We start from the raw sequence: 20,539 nt of genomic DNA on the forward strand, positions 1-20,539 counted from the left end.
AATGACATACTAATGTTTAAAGTTGTTAATGGCTTTCTAGAAACTGGTATTTCCAACTTTAGGATTCATGCATGTAAACGCGATAACATCGCTTTCCTGTGAAAACTATGAAACCAAGAAATGTCATTACCAATATTGGGAAAAGGGTTAGCATGCTAACACAAGAGGATAAACATAGATTTAATCATAAGATGTAGTGTTTAGTGTAGTTGTCCACATTCTTCTGTATATCTAATTAAGTTATAAAACTAGAACTTCACCTGAACTCTGAGACTCTATGTTAAGCACTAATTACCAAATGTTAGCATGCTAACACAAGAGGATAAACATACACAGATTTAATCAAAAGATGTAGTGTTTAGTGTAGTTTTTCACCTTCCTCTGTATATCTAATTAAGTTATAAAACTAGAACTTGAACCTGAACTCTGAGACTCTATGTTTAGCACCAATTACCAAATGTTAGCATGCTAACACAAGAGGATAAACATAGATTTAATCATAAGATGTAGTGTTTCGTGTAGTTTTTCACCTTCTTCTTTATATCTAATTAAGTTATAAAACTAGAACTTGAACCTGAACTCTGAGACTCTATGTTTAGCACCAATTACCAAATGTTAGCATGCTAACACAAGAGGATAAACATACACAGATTTAATCAAAAGATGTAGTGTTTAGTGTAGTTTTTCACCTTCCCCTGTATATCTAATTAAGTTATAAAACTAGAACTTCACCTGAACTCTGAGACTCTATGTTTAGCACTAATTACCAAATGTTAGCATGCTAACAGGCTAGTACAAACATGACAAAATCACAAATTACCTCCTGCTAAACACTAGCATAATAACATTGCCATTGTGCTCATGTTAGCATGATTAAATGATGAATTAATAAATATGGTGAACATGGTAAATGTACCTGCTAAACATTAGCACTTAAATGTTTTCATTGAGAGCATGTTAGCATGCTGACATTAGTACTTAGCTCAAAGCCCTGCTTTGCCTAAATACAGCCGAACAGAGTCTGGCATGGCTGTAGACTCTTGGTGTTGTTTAAATGTCCTTTATGAGGTCAATTAAGGATGCAACTAATGATTATCTCCATTATTGATTAAATCATTTTTCATATTAATCCGATGCAATTTTTTCTTTGTTTATTCCAAAACCCGAGGATATAAAATGTACAAGAAAGCTGCAAATCTTCATAATCAAGATGAAGAAACCAGCGATTTGTTCATTTATTTGATTACTTCAACATTCATTTGTTCCCAAAATAGTTGTTGTTAACTTTCTGTTGACTGATTATTGGACAGTGAGTGTTTCAGCACAAATGTAAGTTGTGTTGACCTAAAAAGAGCTAAGATCGAAACAAACTATCATTTGTTATTTACTTGTTTCTGTTTTAAATCTATACTTATCACACGTTAGTTAGAAAGCTTTGATGTGGAGCTTAAGAGTTAGGGGTTGGACCTGGATTCTATCTAGACGTAAAAGAGGAAAAGGCACAAATAGAAAAAGCAATACATTACAGACTAAAAGAGAGAATACAGAGTTAGCAAGCGGAGGAGCAAACAATGATTGATAGAATTAGACACAAAGAAAGAGAAGCCTGATGGGAAGAGTTCAGAGCAAAAGAAAAAATCAATTTTCGCGCTTTGAGTGCTACTCTGCCGAATTGATCCCAGCAGATTTAAAGAACAGGCCTGATCGCAGGGGCAGAGTTCACGCCTCTTACACACACTCGTACAGTCAATTGAACCTGCTTTTGTGCCAAAACCATGCACCTTGCTACACCAGACCTTATACTACAAACTCACCAAAAACCTGCTCACAGGCACCTAAAGGCCATAATAAATACAGAAAATACACACACACACACACCAAAATACCAAGACAAACGTGTTATACACATACAGTCATCAAAAGAGACCTCAAGGTACACATAAATACCCACACGAACACACACACACAGACACACACACACACACCAGAACCCCCAGTATGAACCAAAGAATGAGCCTATAATCTTGAGGCTCCTCCACCGCTGCGGCATCTTATCATGTGGCTGAGTTTGTTTCCTCTAAAGCTCGGTGCATCGATCGGTGCTGATGCTGCTGCCGCCGGCACTGGGAAGGGGTGAGTGTTAGTGTGTGTGTATGTGTGTGAGAGAGAGAGAGAGAGGAGGTGGGGGGCTGGCTTTGCAGGATAACAGCCAACCAAATCAAACAGGCTTACTGGTCGAGGCCTGGCACTGGGAAAAAAAAAATCAATGGGCCTAGCAATCCATTTACTGGGAGCTGGCCCCTTGGAGTGCAGATCAACCTGTATGTGTGTGTGTGTGTGTGTGCGTAGGTGGGTGGGATGGAGAGTGCAGGCCGCTTTTATATCTGCACTTACACAAATACACATACGAGAAATGTTGTTCCTCGTCAGCTCTGTAGCTCCCATCCGGAGCCTGATGTTAAGACGATGTGTATATTGTTAAACTGAAGGTCTGATGAGGTTGTTGTGCGCTTAGAATGAACTGCCAATGAACTTCATCACTTCAGAAAAATAATACATATCTTGACATCCGGCTTCCATTGAAATATCTGTCAAAAAAAAAAAAGTAAAACACTTTCAAACCTGTTTGATTGGCAGCTGCGCGAGCCAGGTGTTCTCCAGCATGTCCTTGCGCTGGGAAGGAGGGGCGTCCCGGACCTTCAGGTACAGGTCGTGGGCGTGGAGGCCGCAGTGCTGACAGACGCCCTGCTCTGCCTCCAGCACCCGTGAGCGCATGTACGTCTGGCTGGTGCGCAACTGGAACTCCTCTTGGCACCTACGGGCGGGGAAACAAATACAGATATTTATTTTTTTAGACAATAGAGGAAAGTCGTCACAGTCTCTTTGTACTGTAGTTATGATTGAGCTGAAAGGCGTACGAGGGCACATCGCTGTGTTCAGATCCAGGTATACAGGAGTGATGAATCTCACCTTGACTTGATGACCTGAATTTGTCTCTTGAAAACGACTCACGGAAATTGAATTTCTACTTTAAATGGGTGGCGAGGCTAAAGGGATACAGCTATAAAGATTTAGTAAGCGTCCTTATTCAGAGTGACCATGTGTGTGAGCAGGGAAGGGTGCAGTGTCTCACTCAGGGACAGCAAGACATTACAAAGGCTGAACTATGAGGATTTTTCCACTTTCCATTAAAAAATATCATTTATATTGGTGTTTAAATGCAGTGAATTGATCTAAAAAAAAATACCACAGGGAAATATTAGGAAAAGGATAATAAATATAGGAGTGGCAGTCTAATCTGGGAACTGCAGTCTATTGTAGTCATCAGAAAAAACAAATGTACAAAGGAAAGCCAGTGAAGCAACAGAGTGAAGTCAGCATTATAGTGTTTGAGATTGTTTGGCACAAAAACTCTTAAAACTCTGAGTACAATTGAATTTTTTGGGTGACAGATGGGTGGGCTTTGGCACAGAGGGTTCAGGAAAGTTGTTAAAGCAATCGCAAACTATTTAAAAGTTAATTTAACTTGCTTTTCTTTGACTGAAATCTTGCTAAAGACGGCCTGGTTTGTCCCATTGCAATAAACCCCATCCGTCTGGAGCTGCAAGCAGGGAATGAGAAGTGATTTTTGTGCAACTCTTTACAAAGAAACGAAGGATCCTGACAATATCGCTTCTAAACTGTGTGTATTTAGAGTCACTACACCTGTGGCTGCAGAAGCGAGTGTCCCAGGCCCCTCCAGTGGTAGAGCATTCTTTCTGGCAGAACAGACACAGAGGGACGCCTTCACTGTCCAGGGCCTGCAGGTAGCCGGACTGTGATGATGGCTTCTCCTTCACTGTCTTACATGACTCCTCGTCCAGGCTGCGCAGGCAAGAGACACGATAGAGGAAGAAATCTATTACATTTACTCAAGAGGAGCTGTAGCGCAGCAGTGAGTGTGGCATGACTGTTGTTGGACATTATCAATGGAAATCAATGGAAAATGTGGACATACAATATAATGAAATACACCTGAAAAGAAATATTTAGACATAAAAACCTGCCCTAATAAAATAAGATAAATAAAAACTATGATTGCTCTGTCCAGTATATAAAATAACACTTTGGCATTAAATATGCGAAGGTTTGCAATGCTTCGATAACTATAAATATGATGAAATGGGATCTAAGGCTGGCTTCATACAGCACATAACTGTGTCGACACGGGAAAATAACAAAATGCCGTCTTCAGAACGATTCTAATGTTGCTGAATAAATGGATTCCATCTATTTATGCAATCTTTTCTTTGTATCTTCATGATTCAGACGGCACGGCCGCTGCCGATTTACAGCGCTTTGCGAGGGGAACTTCAAAGGGAAGTTACCTTGACCATCAGTCTGTAAGCCGGCAGCAATATTCAATGTAGAGCTCAGTTCTTTTAACATCAGCACAACAGCAAACACAATTCAATATATATTCATCCAATTACAATAAAAAAGGGCTTGCTTTGTATGCTGTAGGTGCAGAATTGATGGACATATGGTGTGTGTGTGTGTGTGTGTGTGTGTGTGTGTGTGTGTGTGTGTATACATGATGGTGATGCATCTGCAGATTATTTCAAATATGTGTATGTGTATGCCTGTCCTTTTTGGCAGAGGACAGCGAGTTTGGGCATTTGCCATGTTGTCCCAGCAGGGTGCTAGAGCCACGTTGGAGGGGACAGATGGACTAAATTCTCTTTCCCCGCGGTTTACAATTCAGACAGACAGAGAGAGGAACAAAGAGCCAGAGAGCCAGAGCACTACAGAGTGAGATTTAATCATTGAAATGGAGAAGAAGAAGAAAAACTCTTAAAAAAAAGGAACCTCGCTGCTTCAAAGTGGATAAGATAGCAAAAATTGGAAGTACCAAGAGACAAATGCTGTGCCAGCAACATCTAGTGGATGAAAGCAAGACAGAAATAGACTTTATACTGGTGTGTCCAAACTGAGAATGGTGGAAGCATGGTACTTTGGAAAAGAACTAACTCAGAAATACATGGTTTGATGGTAACTGTAAATGTTGAATGCAGAAAAATATAATCAACATGGGAATGTATTTTGGTTATTTATGTTAATTAATTATTATATGTACGTTACATTTAGCTGAAGATGAGATGAGATCATTTAAATTCATATATGCACAAAGTTATTGAGCATGTTGGCAGCTCCACATCGCAGCATGAGGTAACTGATGCTTCAAACCCCAGAAATCACGCAACATGCCTTCAGCAAACGCCACACAGCCTGCTAATGTTTACTGCTGAGCGGATCTTTGATGCTTCATACCAAAGGAAACCAAAGGAACAACATCTGACGCTGGTGAGTCCAGCTGTCAATCAGCCGAGTGCTGCTCAAACAGGAGGACGACTCTTTTTTATACATATTAAATCGTCTCTTCCTGTGGACAGTGAGGCGACAATGTGGTACACTAATAATAGTGTTTCTGAAAACACTTTGTCAGTTGGGTGTGGTGGTCTCTTTCAGATGACTTTAGGAGCACACCGAGAGCAGAAGGTGAAAGTAGAGAAAAAAAACTGATGCTCAGAAAATAATAGAAAATATAAATTAGTATCGGATTAGATGCTAACTCGCAAAAGTAGCGATACTTTTGCCGTCAACAGTGCAGACAGAGAGCAACAACAGCTCGTCTCTCTAGCAGGTGTAGACATGAATGCTGATTCAACCACGTTAACAACTCTGAACTGACTGAACACAGGTAGCAATGCTGCTGGAGGACCTTCGAGACCAGCTTTAGCAAAAAAATTAACAAAGCAAATTTGGAAGTATTTAGCATACGAGGCTAATGACCAGGGAAAGGCTATCGATGTAAACAAGCCGATATACTGACAAAGCTAAGCGTCTAGAGTCAGTAGAGTTTCCGTTTCGGGGCCTGGCACTTACGTTTTAAACAGTTACGTCTGTTAAGTTATTAATAAGCTAGCGGCTAATACTAAAACAGTAACATTAACTGCGGAGCTAGGCAGCTAACTTTAGCAGTCCTGCCCGTCTAACATTAAGAGGCATTAAGGATGACACAATAACGTGTCTGAAACGTCAACCAGCAAACGAGACAGAAAGAATGGCAGCAGCTATACCAACGCTATTAAATCAGCAGAGATAATATGGAGACAAGTCAGAAACACAGAAGATAAACAGGACTGTAGCTGAACGCATTAGCATGGAGTAGATCCCTGTTTACACTGTGGAGAAACCTGACTTCAACTTATTCATCGACTGAATCCAAGGTTTAACCTCCTTCATGGTATCATTTAATGTCCACAGAAATGCCTGAGCTATACACAAGAAAACAAACAAGAGTATTTGAACATATTTGTCATACACCCTACAGTTTTTTTGCACTTTTTTAAAGTGTTGTTATTGATGTTGTTTATATTGTTCTAGTCTTTATTGTAACTTTTTCCCAGTGGTATCAAAAATCAAATATCGAGTATTTTCCTGGGTATCAATATCAACTTTGAAATTCTAATATCATGACAACCTTAGTAGAGGGACATGACTTTTTCACAGATCGCCTGTCTCCTTGTGCTGTGACGATTTCAGCGAATATAAAATTATATATATATATATTCAAGATACCAACTTCAGCTTAAACACAATTCTGTACAATCTTCTAACGTGCCTCACATAGCCGAATGTCAGTAGATCTCCAACATGTGCGCTAAAGCAAAAACGTGTAATGAACATGGTATTGTACGATAATAAGAGGGTGTTCATAACGGCTCTGGTTTCCCGTTGGACAGGGCTGTCTGACAGCTAGTTAACGTCTTTTTCAATGCTACTGTACGTGGTTATTATATCACGGCTATGAACCAATTAGATTGTTTGATTCTAGCTACCCGTTTTAAAAACAAGCACAAATCCTATGGAAGGCGATGTTACAGAAAATTTGTAACACTAGTTGCTGTGTACATATGAGAAACAATGTGTGTTGGCTGCAAGTTTCCATAGTGATATTCCCTCCCGGGGTGAGCTGGATGCATCTCGCCCGTTGGATTGTATTATGGTCTATATTTACTGTACTAACACGCTCAGCAGGCCTTTTGTGCCTCTCCCTCAAGGCACATACAGATCTCCATGGAGACAGCTGAGGGAAGGAGAATGAAAATTCACAGAACCACAAAGACAAAGCCGCCACCTTCACGCAGAGATCATGAAAACCTCATCGTTAAAAACCACAAACGAGGCTGGACAGGATCAGTTAAATCGAACTGCTGTTGGTGTGGTGATGTAATTTAAGACTTTTTAAGGCCTGCGGATAGCCTGACCTCTGCTGCCACTTGCATGCGCCCACATATCTGCCCTTTAACATACCTCTCTGAAGCGGTTGGTGCTAATGAAACGGCTGACCTCCTCTTTGTGAAGAAGTTCTCCGTTGAGACCAGTCGGACGCTGCCTCTGTCCTGCTGGGCCTTGCTCAAGGAGGCCTGGGCCACCTCGTCTTTACAGAGGTACCTGTGAAAATGGGATAAACAGGGCTGTAAAGGAATGGAGGCTTTGCAGACGTTATATAACCAAAGAGCTTGAAGAGGGCTGATTCACATGAAGAGCATGGGGGAGTAGGTGCAAGAAGATAGAATCGTAAACTCTCTGGACAGCATTAGCACCAGGTAAGGTACGGAATTTGATGTTGCTCAAGCATATTCGTAATCGTACATCTACATCATCTGGTTGGGACTGCAGTAATCCTGGGACTCACCCACATAAATGGAACGCGAGCTAACGCCCACACAGAACTGGCAAAACTCTACAAACAGCCTCAGTGCAATGCCAGATTTATATTATTCATATTTTTCTTGGCACCCGACTGTGCTTTAAACGCACACGTTCGTACTTCCATCGCTTATTCTCAGTTCTATTTGTGTGCTTACAGTATATTATTGTTTGTCCTCTTCCCTTGCTGAATCCTATCACTGTTGCTGCTGCAGCAATCTAATTTCCCCACAGGGATCGTCAATCATCTAATCTCACTTTTTTTTTTATGGCCCTTGTAATACAAATGCTAGGTTTGCAAGTTGGAAATTGCATGAAACAGTATATGTCAGACTGGACAGGATTAAAATGACCCTGGGGTGTCCGAGTTGACGCGAAATACAGGACAGGGAGGAGCTGTGAAAGAAAGAAATCTTTGACTTGTTTGTTCTAGGTGGAAGAAAATTGCTGTGGTCTTGAGAGAAAAGTGACCAATCACCGAACGTCCCCAGGTAACATTAAGGCTTTCCACAGAGGGACGATACAACACTCTAATGGTCCCCAAAGAGCAATTACCCTTTCTCTGTGCTCCTCTACAGGGAGGTCAGGGATCAGACTTAGCTACTAGTTCTTTTATTTTGAAGTGGCTGTGTTAGAAGTGCAGCATATGTCTCATTCTCCGTGGATCTCTCACAAAGATTCAGCCTTCTAGAGTATGTAAAGGCTATGATTATATCACAGACTGTATAAAAGAAGTGGATTTAGCCAACATGACGTTACAATTTTTTCAAATTTTTCAAACGTCACAAAAAAAAGGCGAATTACGCGCATTTCCATCGACTGGTTGGGAGTGAATAAACTGGGCTGCAGCGTAGTTTCCTCAGAATTTGGTGCAGTAGGATATGCATGGCTGTAATCTACCATTAAATAGAGTAGGAGATGCTGATCCGGAAACATTTGAATTGTTCTTTCATGTCAGCTAGTGTTCTGCTGTCTGGTGACAAAGACGCATACCGCAGAAACAGCAGATTTGAATATTATTTTAACTATTCAGCAAAGGCATTTTCATATCCCATTTAGTGCATCAACTCTTTTTTCAACAAAGCTTAAAAGAATCTTCAAGCGACTGTTAAAACATTGTTGTGCAATTGAATCATATTGTAGAATTTAGCAGCGTCCATTCAGCTTTTCAAACACATTACTTCAAAAGGCGTGTGTGATAGAAAACGCGGCTAATGAACCAAGGTGAAATACCCACAGAAAAGGTTTCCGTGTTGTTTCCACTGGAAAGGAACAGATTACGTTCGGGGATGCCAACCGACAATCTGCTGCTTGAACAAAGGGCCGTACATGTGAGTTCTTAAAGAAGTAAAACGCAAAACAGCAGCTTTGAAAAGCAAGAGGCGAGGGGAGCTGGAGGGAGAGACACGAGGCGGCCACTGTTTCCCAGTCAATCAACTCAGGCGATGAAGCTGTCAACTCATTAGGTGGATCGATAATTAATGTTGCATTTCAGATTCATTCGTTCTGACAGCTTTGCCAATTCTTGAACATTGGCTTGATGAAACTTGAAGTTGATGAAACGGTAGCACTTCCACCTTTGAAATAAAAATCTAAATTTGGAACAGTGCCTAGACCTATAAAACGTGTAGGAAAAATACATTTAAGACTATTTAATTATGCAGTAAAAGATACATGTTGTATAGTTTATAATGCTCACTGGGGGACTCACACAGATCAAAGGCGTATCATTTTCATATCAAACGAAATTTAACGTGAATGGGTTATTTAATTACATTTGAATGGTTACATAATGCGTTTCTATTGTGAATTAAACAGGAAGTTGTTGCCACTTTGCTTTAACTATTTTCTACTTGGCCCTGCAGCTATGTTGTGACATTTTTATGCACTTCCACCACCTCCATCTGGACAGAATACTTTCTTTGGGAGGGAGATGGAGCGAAGGTAGAAGGGGAGATGGGGGGGGAAAAAAATAAAGGAAAGATGGATGACAGGAGGCAGAAAGTGGAGGAGGGAGACGCATCAAAGAGGAGAAGTTTCTCTGGAAGCTGAGGGGAGATGAGGAAGAAGGTAAGTCTCCATCAAACACACAAGCTTCCTTTGCTTCAAACAGCCCCGGCACAGAGGCTGGATGAAACGACATACCTACACTAAACTGGAGTCCAACTGTGCTTCTGGGAGGGTGTGTGTGTGTGTGTGTTTGCATGTTATTCTGCACCTGGGTGCTTGGACAGTAAACTAAAGTGTCTGCATACTTATGCATTATGTTGTTTTGCATTACACGTGTTACCACATGCTACCACTAGTAGTGCTAAGGAGCAAAGGTTACAGTGGGTCCCTACTGTATATTGCTCATATCAAACCACTGACTGTTAAGGCACAGTGGTTAGAGCAGTCGCCCCATGTAAAGAGGCTGGACTCCGGTTCGACTCCGACCTGCGGCCGTTTGCTGCATGTCTACCCCTCTCTCTCACCCCATTTCATATTTGCCCTCTGTAATAAAAAGACTTTGAAACTGACAAAAAAGATCTTTAAAAAAGAAGTCAGTTTTCAGACACTAAAGTAGCGCAAAGATTAAAAATCAATCAGTTCTCCGACCATGTATTTTGTACATAATATGTAGCTACATACTTCTGAGATATTATACCTAGCCCTGACAAAAAATAACAATCACTACTGTAAAACTAAATATAATAATATAAAAACGAAACCTTTCTGAAAACTGAATCTAAACTAAAAGTAATTCAACCCCTCCCACTAATGAGGAGGGAGGGGTTAATCTTTACAAACTGCGTCATCTCCCTGTCGCCATGCGTCCTACATTGCTTCCTGATATAAAAAAACGAACTAAACACAAAACTAAAGGACGGAATCGATTACCAAAAAAACGTGCTAAAAGGTGCTTCTTTGAGGGCCTCCATGCTCAAAAACACGTGGAAACTACGTAATGACGGGATATGAGGGTATATCAACATATGTTTTACCGAGGGTTGTATTCGGACGGGACTAGTTTTACCTGAGGTATTTTTTCTAGACCTTTTGACAGAAGGTTTACAAAACTAAAACAGCTGGTAAAATGTATCTGACCCAACATTAAACATAGGAAGCAAACGTATTTCCAAAAATGTCAAACCTTGCCTTTAAGATATCTTAGCAACAGCTACAGCAGATTGCCTAGACGTGGTTTTCTGCTGGTAGCCATTTGATGCACAGCTGCAGGAGTGCTGTTGCAGGCTTTTCGGCAGCAGCCGGTTGCTGACAACGTACCTGCGGACCCGCAGAGTCAGAGACAGCAGCGGCTCCTCCCAGGCGGGCCTGCGGTTCAGCACCGGGGCCAGACCCTGCTCAGCTGTGTGAAATCAGACTAACGAGCTAATGCTGCGTTCTGGCCCAGCTGAAGCTCGCTTTGATTGATGGCTGCTCTCCTCCACTGGCCTCAGAGAGACATAGCTGGTACAGTAATATCACAAAAAGGACAGTGCACTCTATTCAGTGTCGGATAAAAAAGTCCCGGCTAGTTTGTTGGAAATTAAATGCACTGCAATGGTCTAGATCAGAACAGAGGAGGAAACAGGAGCCACAAAGTCACATTTTAGATCTATGCTAAAGCATTAACCTTATAGACTTAATGTAAAACTTTAGGTTTACATTAAGACGTATATATAAAATTTGTCGAGGTTGATAAAGAGACACAAAGTGTTGCTCTCGTGACACTGATCAGATTTTTTCCAATCAGATCTGGGCCACCTTCACATGCAAATCTGATACATGCTGCATATGATCACTGATCATGTGACCACTGTGAGAACGGTCATATCAGAATTCAATTGTGTGTTTTTCCACACCATACTTCACCGTGCAGACAATAGATTGTATTTAAAGATGGACAACATAGGTTCGCTTCCTCCCACTGTACAAAAGTGAAGCCAAAATATCCCAGACTAAGGCGCCTCCATGTTGTAATTTTGGAGCCAGAGTGTGCGTAATTGGGATCCGACGGTAGAGTCACATCATCAGATACCGTCCATACACCTGCCCGACCAATCATGGGTGATCACAGCCGTCAATCGTGACGTTTCACCCCGTTTTTATCGCATCAATTAAATAATTCAAACCAATGTGAACAAACATCAACATCATAAAAACAACCTTTATTGACAGAAACCATCTTTGGGAAAAATGTGTTTGAGGTGTACTTTCGCGTTTTAATCCCAGGTGACGCCCGGAGGGGGCGGGACCTATGACCTATACAGCAGCCAGCCACCAGGGGTTAATCAAGATGCCTTTACTTCACTTTTGGCGAGCTGTCAAGCCGCCAATCTTTATGTACAGTCTATAGTACAGAGGCAGATCAGAGAGGCTAGCGTAGTCCCACCCTACTGTGCTGTGATTGGCTTATACCCCTTGCCTCGACATATCATGTGATTTGATGCTATGCAGGTATGAGTGACAATGTTTTTGGGTTAACAATAGCTAGGCTAACTAGCTAGCTAAATCTTTGTGTTATTTGTTATTTTATTTTTAAAAAGGGACAACGCACATTTATTAACAAGAGCAACAAAGTCACACATGTAAATGTGCCAGATTTAGCCGTACAGGCTACATATACATCTGCAGTCCCTGACAGTAAATCCACCATACTTTCATGCTAAACTGGTTAGAGAAAATGAGCCACAGAAAGCTCTGTTGTGGTGTTAAAGGTTTAGAGTACTAGTATAGCCGGTGAAAACAGTTGTATAATGTCTTTTGAGGCTCTGGAGGAGCTCTGTCAAGTCTGAGAAAATAACCAAAGTGTCTTTTCTCAGTTTCAGCTTCAAATTGGTAACAGAGAGTGTCTGTGTTACAAACTTTAGGTGTGGACTTTCCCAGATGTGGGTGTTTATCAGGCAGGGATTGTCTAATGAAATACTGAAGTTGCATAACGTAGGGTCGGATTGCTGCGTGACTTATTTTGGTGGCTGAAATTCAGCCTACTCTTAAATCTGTTTCTCATAAGTCCCCTAAACTTTATGGAAGTGCAATCCCGAATGGCCGGAGTAAGCTTTAATATAAGCTGCAGTAGTGACATGATGTCTAAAAGCACTCTGCATATTGAGCCAAATGTTCTGGTTATTTATCTATTTTCCATCTTTTCAAATGCAGTACGACAGTATGTGATTGCTGAATGGATGTTATTATACGGATGTTAAGAAATTTAATTTTATCCATAGGTTACAATATAGAGTTGTGCTATGCAATGGGATTGTTTTTTCCTTCAAGCAATCCGGGAATATAAGCCTTTGCTTTTGTGTCTTTCTCCAGTTACAATAAAATAGTTCTCACCTGTTCATTTTAACTTTACTTAAAATAAAACAGGTTTATTTTGAATGCCGTAGTGTTCAGTTGGTCAGCAGTGCTTTTGCCTAGACAATGGTTAATAAAAACATCCAATTGTTAAGTGAATCTTATAAACCACTACCAGTGACAATATGAGACAATGGGCCCCTGGGCACAGACCTGTAGGAGGCCTTACCCTGTCTACATATACCAACACACCCAAACTCAGGGACTCATTTTGGGTCCCTCTGTGGTCATTTTGGGTCTCCATGTAGTCGCTTTTCATCCTTTTTTTCATCCAGTTTAGATTTACAGTTTTTTTAGACATATTTGTTCCATTGCTACAGATCTTTTTTTTTTTTAATATAATGGTAATGTGATCATTTATTTACATTTTCGCCCAATTTTAAAAGAAAAAAACGGTCCTTGTTTTCAGACGGAGGTACACAAAAGTATGCTGTTTTTTTTCCTGTGGAATCTCACACATTGCTTTCCGGTTTCTGACATAATGTGAGGAATAAATCATTTCAGTGTCTCCACCATTTTAAATTTTATACTAACTGGCACGACTGGGGTGCTTCGTCAAATGATTCCTGACTAATCAGCTCAGAGGGGAAGACATACTGTATTTGTTCCATTGCTACAGATTTTTATTTTTATTTTTATGATGATAATGTGATGATTTATTTACATTTTCGCTCATTTTTGGGGAAAACAAACGTTCATTGATTTCAGACTGAGGTACACAAAAGTATATTTTCGTTTCAGGGGCGTATCTATGTTCCTAGGATCCCATCTTCCCAAGCTCAATACCTCAATACCTTGTTTCCTCAGGTCATTACGCTGAACTCACCCACCGACAGCTCATAGCCTACTGATGATATATTTCCTGAAACCAAATGTTGTCTTTTTGTGGCTATCTTTTTTAGTGGTTTTACTTTTCAATGGGGTCGTTTTGTCTGTTTGCGCTTATCCTAAAGTCTTTTTTAGTGGTGTTGCGTATCCTTGTCGTCATTTGTAGTTGATATGTTGGGTTAATGTGAATTGTTTTGATGGATTTGGCTTGCTTTCAGTCATTTAGCGACACTTTGTGATAATTTTGTGTTGTTTTAAATCTTAGCAACATTGTGCCCCTGACCCTATGGGCCCCTGGGCCTGTGCCTGGTAGGCCCGTTCATTAATCTGCCCATTACCACTACTTCTTGCATGCGTTGCTTAGTAACCAAATTGATTAGCCACTAATATGTAGAAATCAGTGTGAATATACACATGAAAGAAACTTCTTGTGCATTCTTATTCTATTATAATGGCGTATTATAGAAGCAGTAAACAGTTTATAGCCATTGTTTGTGGTAAAATAAGCAATGAAGCACACTTAGGCAGCATGCAAACCCAATTAAAATCCTCTTGACACTTCTTAAATCACCGTAAATCACCATGAGTGGCTTATGACGAAGACATCCATTGTTGGCAACCCAGGCAAAGTGCATTAAGTTTGAAGTAGTTGAAAACTGAGCGTCTCAGTGCTGGGAAGGTGAGCTGCGATCTCCCCGCTGAGCCAAAGCTGGAGCTTGATTGGTTCTGATTAGTGAATAAATCACACAGGTATCAAATCAAGCTGGGCCAATTGCCTCCTCCTCACACCTTGATTAGGTTCATGCACCCAAACACGTTCCCCGGTTGAGAAACACTTGCTCACTCACACCATACACACATACATGAGTCTACCCTGTAATTGGCAAACTCTCCCTGCCTCTATCCACGCCAGCTGTAATTAGTGTGCCAGCAACAATGCTTGTTTGTCAAAAAACACGCATGTACACATACACAGCGCTCAGCTCATCCTCTCTTATGCCTCAGCTGACACCCTTTGATAAACCCACACACACACACACACACACACACACACACACACACACACACACACACACACACACACACACACACACACACACACACACACACACACACACACACACACACACACACACACACACACACACACACACACACACACACACACACACACACACACTCACACTCACACACACACGATTCAGCCTTCCATGACGCCCGGGGCAGTTAGTATTTACAAATATGCTGTTTTTTTCCTGTGGAATCTCACACATTGCTTTCCGGTTTCTGACATAATGTGAGGAATAAATCATTTCAGTGTCTCCACCATTTTAAATTTTACACTAAACGGCACAACTGGGGTGCTTCGTCAAATTATTCCTGACTGATCAGCTCAGAGGGGAAGACATACTGTATTTGTTCCATTTTTTATGATGATAATGTGATGATTTATTTACATTTTCGCTCGTTTTGGGGGAAAAACACCTTCCTTGATTTCAGACTGAGGTACACAAAAGTATATTTTCGTTTAAGGGGCAAGTCTATGTTCCTAGGATCCCATGTTCCCAAGCTCAATATCTCAATACCTTGTCTCCCCCAGGTCATTATGTTGAAATCACCCACCGACAGCTCATAGCCTACTGATGATATATTTCTTCACACGTCAGCGTTCTTTTTTACCATTCAAACTACATTTAAAACGTCCATATCTGATCACTCGTTGGCTATTTGAGGTGGCAAGATGTACTTCTCTGTGTATCCCTTACAATGACGGCCCTGGGAACATAAGTGGCAGCCATCATTTTGTCATCTAAATCGACAACTGTTCCTAGGTGTCTTTCTTAGCTGTAGCTAGCTTGCAAGCTAAAGTTAGCTCCATGCATTGGTTAATAGCCCTGTCTCTGGCTGACTTTTTAACCCGTCCAGCTGACTTGTTTTTGAACGAGAACCCTGTAAAAGGGTTATGGGTGTGCAGTTGAAAGTTACTTGAGTGATGTTGGGCTAAAAGCTACTTAGTCCTAGTATTATAGGTATAATAAGGAGAAAAAAATGCAGAGACAGACTGTTTTAAACACCCAATATTGTAAAAAGTGAGATTTCCCTGTCTTTTTTTTATTATTAAAGCATGTAGAGGTGCTATATAAATACTCTAAAAGTATCAAAAGGCTCTATCCACCGAGAACTGCACGCTAGAGAGTGCTGCTACAGTGCCGTTGCAGTCATTCCCCGGCTGCAATGACGCTGCAGAGACACTGAGAGCGCAGATGGGCGAAGACACCCCAATCAGAGCAGGGATGGGGCATTAAAGCGACAGGCACTAAAATGGATAGTTGAAGACAGAGGGTGAATAGTATGAGAAAAACATTTTTGTTAACATCCAAGCATGTACATGTTCTGGTAGAAACCCAAAACACAAGTATGAACCTGAAAATGAGCATAACATGGGACCTTTACCATAACTCTGTTTGGCCTGCAGGTTTAAGCTAATTAGCTAACAATCGCATAGTATGTTAGAGCTGATAGACAGTTTAACTTTTGGTTTTGTGTTTTTAAATACCGAAAAAAGCTGAAAAATATACAACCCTTCAAATTCTTCGAAGCGAGTACCTTATTCAACATGTGTAGACACTTGACAGGCCTTACCTGATTAGTTACAGTTGCTAGGGAGGGGTTTAGCAAATGTTCAATTACTACCAGAATGTTAACTCACAGCTAAGTATTTGGAATCTGACCTCTTTGTGCTGGAGTGAGGGCGCTGAGCGACGGCTAGCTGCTGCAAGCCTAAAGCGGGGCTGTGGAAGAGGAGGCCGCTGCGACGGAGCAGTTTCTGCTTCATGGCTGCCAGGCTGCTCCACTCCTGAACGAACCTCAGTACCTGCGGGGGCGGGGTGCAGGGAGACACACACACACACACACACACACACGCACAAGCACACACACGCACACACACAAAAACCTCTCTTCATATTCAATTTCAAGCTATAACCAAGACCACTGGAGCCTTCATCTACAGAAAAAAAAAAGTAGTTTGGATATTGGAACCTCTTTAAAAAGCAAAACAATTTTCCAGTTTTTCAATTTAGAAAATGCACTTTGGCCGAAAAAGCAAACAATCCAGAGCCAAAGTACACGTGCAAGCCGACACACACTGATATACACAAGGAGGCAGATTTACAGATAGCTGAATAAAACCCATCAAACCAAGAGAGAGCTGTATATGTTTCCAGCCAAGTCAAGGATTCAAAGAAAATCCACTGGCAAAATAACAAAAAGCACACAGAGCTCCAAGGCATAATGGGCAATTTACCTACGTATATTACACTAGAGGATTGTTGTTTTTTTTCATGGATGATACCTGCTCTCACAAAAGGATTATTTGTGTGAAAATAAAACTCAATATGCATTCTAAAGACCTTTTTCACACCCAGGTTTACAGTACTTGGTTGAAATCTTCATATTTTACCAGAAATATGACTTTGTGCTCGTTAAAAGCAGCAGATTAAAATCAGGTTAAACACACACGAGGCTGCGTACACAGCTCTGACTTCATTATCAAATGTGTAACTGAAAAACAATGAATGATAATACTGAATAAGAACCTAGCTGTTGTTGGAGTTCAGGGTAACCAGAGGCTGAGATTTCTATGGCAGCGCTTGGAAGTGAGTGGAGGTTTGTAGCCCAGGAGATCAGGGGTCAAAACACTGCAGCCAGGACAGATGGAAGAAAAAGAAACCCTCTGCATAGACTTGATTGTCCGGCAGCTGCTTGAAGCTTTAGAAACACGCTGACACGGTAACTGTTCGGTGAGGTCATCAAAGGTTAGCCGAAAGTCAAAGAGCCGAATCAGAAGTCAGAAGTCGTGACTGGGAAGGTGGGGTGATACGCCCAGCTTCTCCAAAGGTCGGGTGGGTTAATAGGTAAGTATGTGGGTGGAATCTGGGAGGGCTTTGATTCATCTCTGTGAAGCTGCATAAAGTTGTGTGTTAATCGTGCTTTTATCTCTTAAAGGGTACGGCTGGTGAAATTCTGTTTTAGTCTTATTGCCAAATGAATAAATAATGAAATAAACGTGTGCCTCATTTATATAATATTCCTCCTAACAGAGCTCCATTAAAACTATTAAAAACACACACATTGTTGCACTTGACATGTTGCTTCATTACCGCAAACACGGTAATGAAGCTGGAACTGTAGTGCTGTGATCTTACGCCATCCTTCTCTCACTAGAGCGCCAAATGTGTGTTAATCCACCGATGAAAATAGTCCCCAACAAATGCAATTTACACCTGTTTGGGTAATGTATGCTAAAAACTACAGTTCCCAGCTGTTTGAGGGATTTATTGGGCGTCTCTTTTAAAAAATAAAACTCTACACTTCTATACACTGTACACTATACACGTCTTCAGCACGAACCAATTAGTTTGAGAGCCAGAGACAGGGTGGGGAAGTAGTACAGAATTACATGTAAGAGGATGACAATGTACAGTCTGCAGCACTACAATTAACAATCATCTGCTTAAAAATGTATTATGATTATTTATAATATAGATTATTCTGATATCATTTCTAATATTCCCCCTAAAGTATTTTGAAAAGTGTTCTGTTGGGCAGCCTTTCTCTGGGTGTTTACGCACCGTGCCTCCCCCTTCCAAGCCGTGTTGCAGCCCACATTAAACCGCTTGCTTACTATTGATTTTGATGGACAATTGGAGTGTAACAGGGCGTAAATGATGGGTCAGAGGATGGATGCAACTCACGCCTTCGTTTTACAAACCGACATAAACAACGTGACAGGTGGGGCGTCTGTCAGCGGCCCTGTTACTGCCACGGCAGATTGCAGGATTTAATATTAGCTGGTGTGGTGTGTGGGGTCGTTTCAGGCGATGATCCGTCTCCTTTAACAACCCTCATAAAACGGCGCTTTCTATTTTGCTGGTCTCCTTGGCTACCTGAAACCCCCAGACCGCCCCCTCTCTTTCCTGCTCTCTCCATCATCCCCCCCAACCCCTCCTCCCTCTTACCGTTCAGGCCCTGCGGTGGTGGAAGTGAACGCCTACGCTCCACCTATCTGTCAGTGATGCGTTGCTGCTGCTGCTGCTGCTCTTCATCCACATCATCAGTGGTGCCATTAGTTTCACGGCTTTAACACACACGTATCTGTTCTATAACCCCATGTAGCCTCGTGCCTCAGCTTCACTGGGTCAGCAGAATTAGTCAGACAGTCCTACAGACTGTGATATCAAATTAAATTATCTAAAATGACCGTCATCCTTAAAGCAGCCTCAGCAGGCTCACTGAGGGGGAAAAAAAAAACTTTCAACTTCACTCTTGAGCATATGTAGATTTTTCTGTCATCTCAGAACTGATGCGAAGTCATACTTGATTTCTTTCCAATCAGTCAAAAGAAGGAAATATTGGCACATTTTACAGAAAAGTCAGCTCCGGCAGAACTCCCCTTTAAGGCGTTTTTTTTTTTACAGTAATGACACATTAAGTAGCTACGTCTCCCTCGTGTAAACACTCCAATCCACATGCACGCCCACACGCTCATGAATATCGAAACGCGCACACACACAGCCTGGCGGGAAGGGCAGACCTGTATTCGATTTTCCCCGCGCCGACTGAAGGCCTCGGGCAGCTCGTCCCAGTTGGTTGCTTTGATGTCCAGAGGGACGAAGCTCAAGTTCAACGGAGTCCCATCCTAACACACGGGGAGACAGAGAGGAAGGAGCCTTAAGCAAAACAGATGTGTTCCTATGGCAACAGTTACTACTGCTACTAATACCACCATCACTCTTATTAGAGCTACTACTAAAATCTTCAGTTTGGCGAATACAAGCGTAGCATATTTACCCCTTATCATCAAATATAAAGTCCAAACATGATAAGCTATGGGACATTTTGGGATGTTATAGATCTCTTCATTCTAACTGTGTTATTTGGGAATTAGAAGCAGCATGTGAACAAATAATGAGGTTAAAGCAAAGTATTATTACCCGGATGCAGAAAAAAACATTTCCTCATCTGATATCTCGCCAAAACAACACAAGTTTATTGGGATAGCATGTTTCAACAACAGGTAATTCAAAGTACTTTACATAAAACAATAAAAGCAATAGGGAAAAAATATATAGCATGGCATTGAATCAAAATAACAATAAATAAAAAAACAAGGAATTGATGCTCTTAAATGAAGAATCAGTTTTAATTGCCCAGGCTTTGAGATTTCTGCCTCCGCCCCGACACAATGGAGGTGAACGGTATGTCATATGTGGTGCAAATGAAATACCATAAATGTGGTTTCATAGAATTAACTAATGACATTTACAGAATTAGCGCCACCATCACTATCATATGATCCACGGAACTGGCTGGCCACAGTTTTTCTAGGGACTATTTATTCGCTAGAACGTAGTTCCAAATGAAACTGTGCATAGAGATCACACAACCTGGGAAATTAGAAGTAAAAGTGTTTGTATTTCTCTTCTTTTTCTTGTTTCATAAACCTGTGGGTTGGGAATTTTAAAAGGCTGGTGTGGTGGTCAGCACTGTCGCCTCACAACAAGAGGGTTCCTGGTTTGAATCCCAGCTGGGGCCCTTCTGTGTTGAGTTT

The 20,539-nt window shown here is 41.3% G+C and overlaps 1 protein-coding gene across 2 annotated transcripts in view; it reads right to left on the reverse strand.

Annotated features, from left to right (window-relative positions):
• The window catches only part of zranb3 (zinc finger, RAN-binding domain containing 3), an 87,170-nt gene that overhangs the window by 2,099 nt on the left and 64,532 nt on the right, over nucleotides 1-20,539 (reverse strand). The window contains exons 16-20 of one of the 2 annotated variants that reach the window (XM_083938308.1): nucleotides 19,523-19,627; nucleotides 16,659-16,801; nucleotides 7,393-7,497; nucleotides 3,706-3,864; nucleotides 2,623-2,815 (exon numbers count right to left, since the gene is read on the reverse strand). In XM_083938308.1, the coding sequence (XP_083794434.1) occupies nucleotides 2,623-2,815; nucleotides 3,706-3,864; nucleotides 7,393-7,497; nucleotides 16,659-16,801; nucleotides 19,523-19,627 (705 nt within the window). Of the gene's footprint in view, nucleotides 1-2,622; nucleotides 2,816-3,705; nucleotides 3,865-7,356; nucleotides 7,498-16,658; nucleotides 16,802-19,522; nucleotides 19,628-20,539 lie in introns of both variants that reach the window. The other variant, XM_083938307.1, reaches the window with a different exon arrangement.

Source organism: Echiichthys vipera (genome assembly GCF_963691815.1).
Source record: "Echiichthys vipera genome assembly, chromosome: 23".
Lineage (NCBI taxonomy): Eukaryota > Metazoa > Chordata > Actinopteri > Perciformes > Trachinidae > Echiichthys > Echiichthys vipera.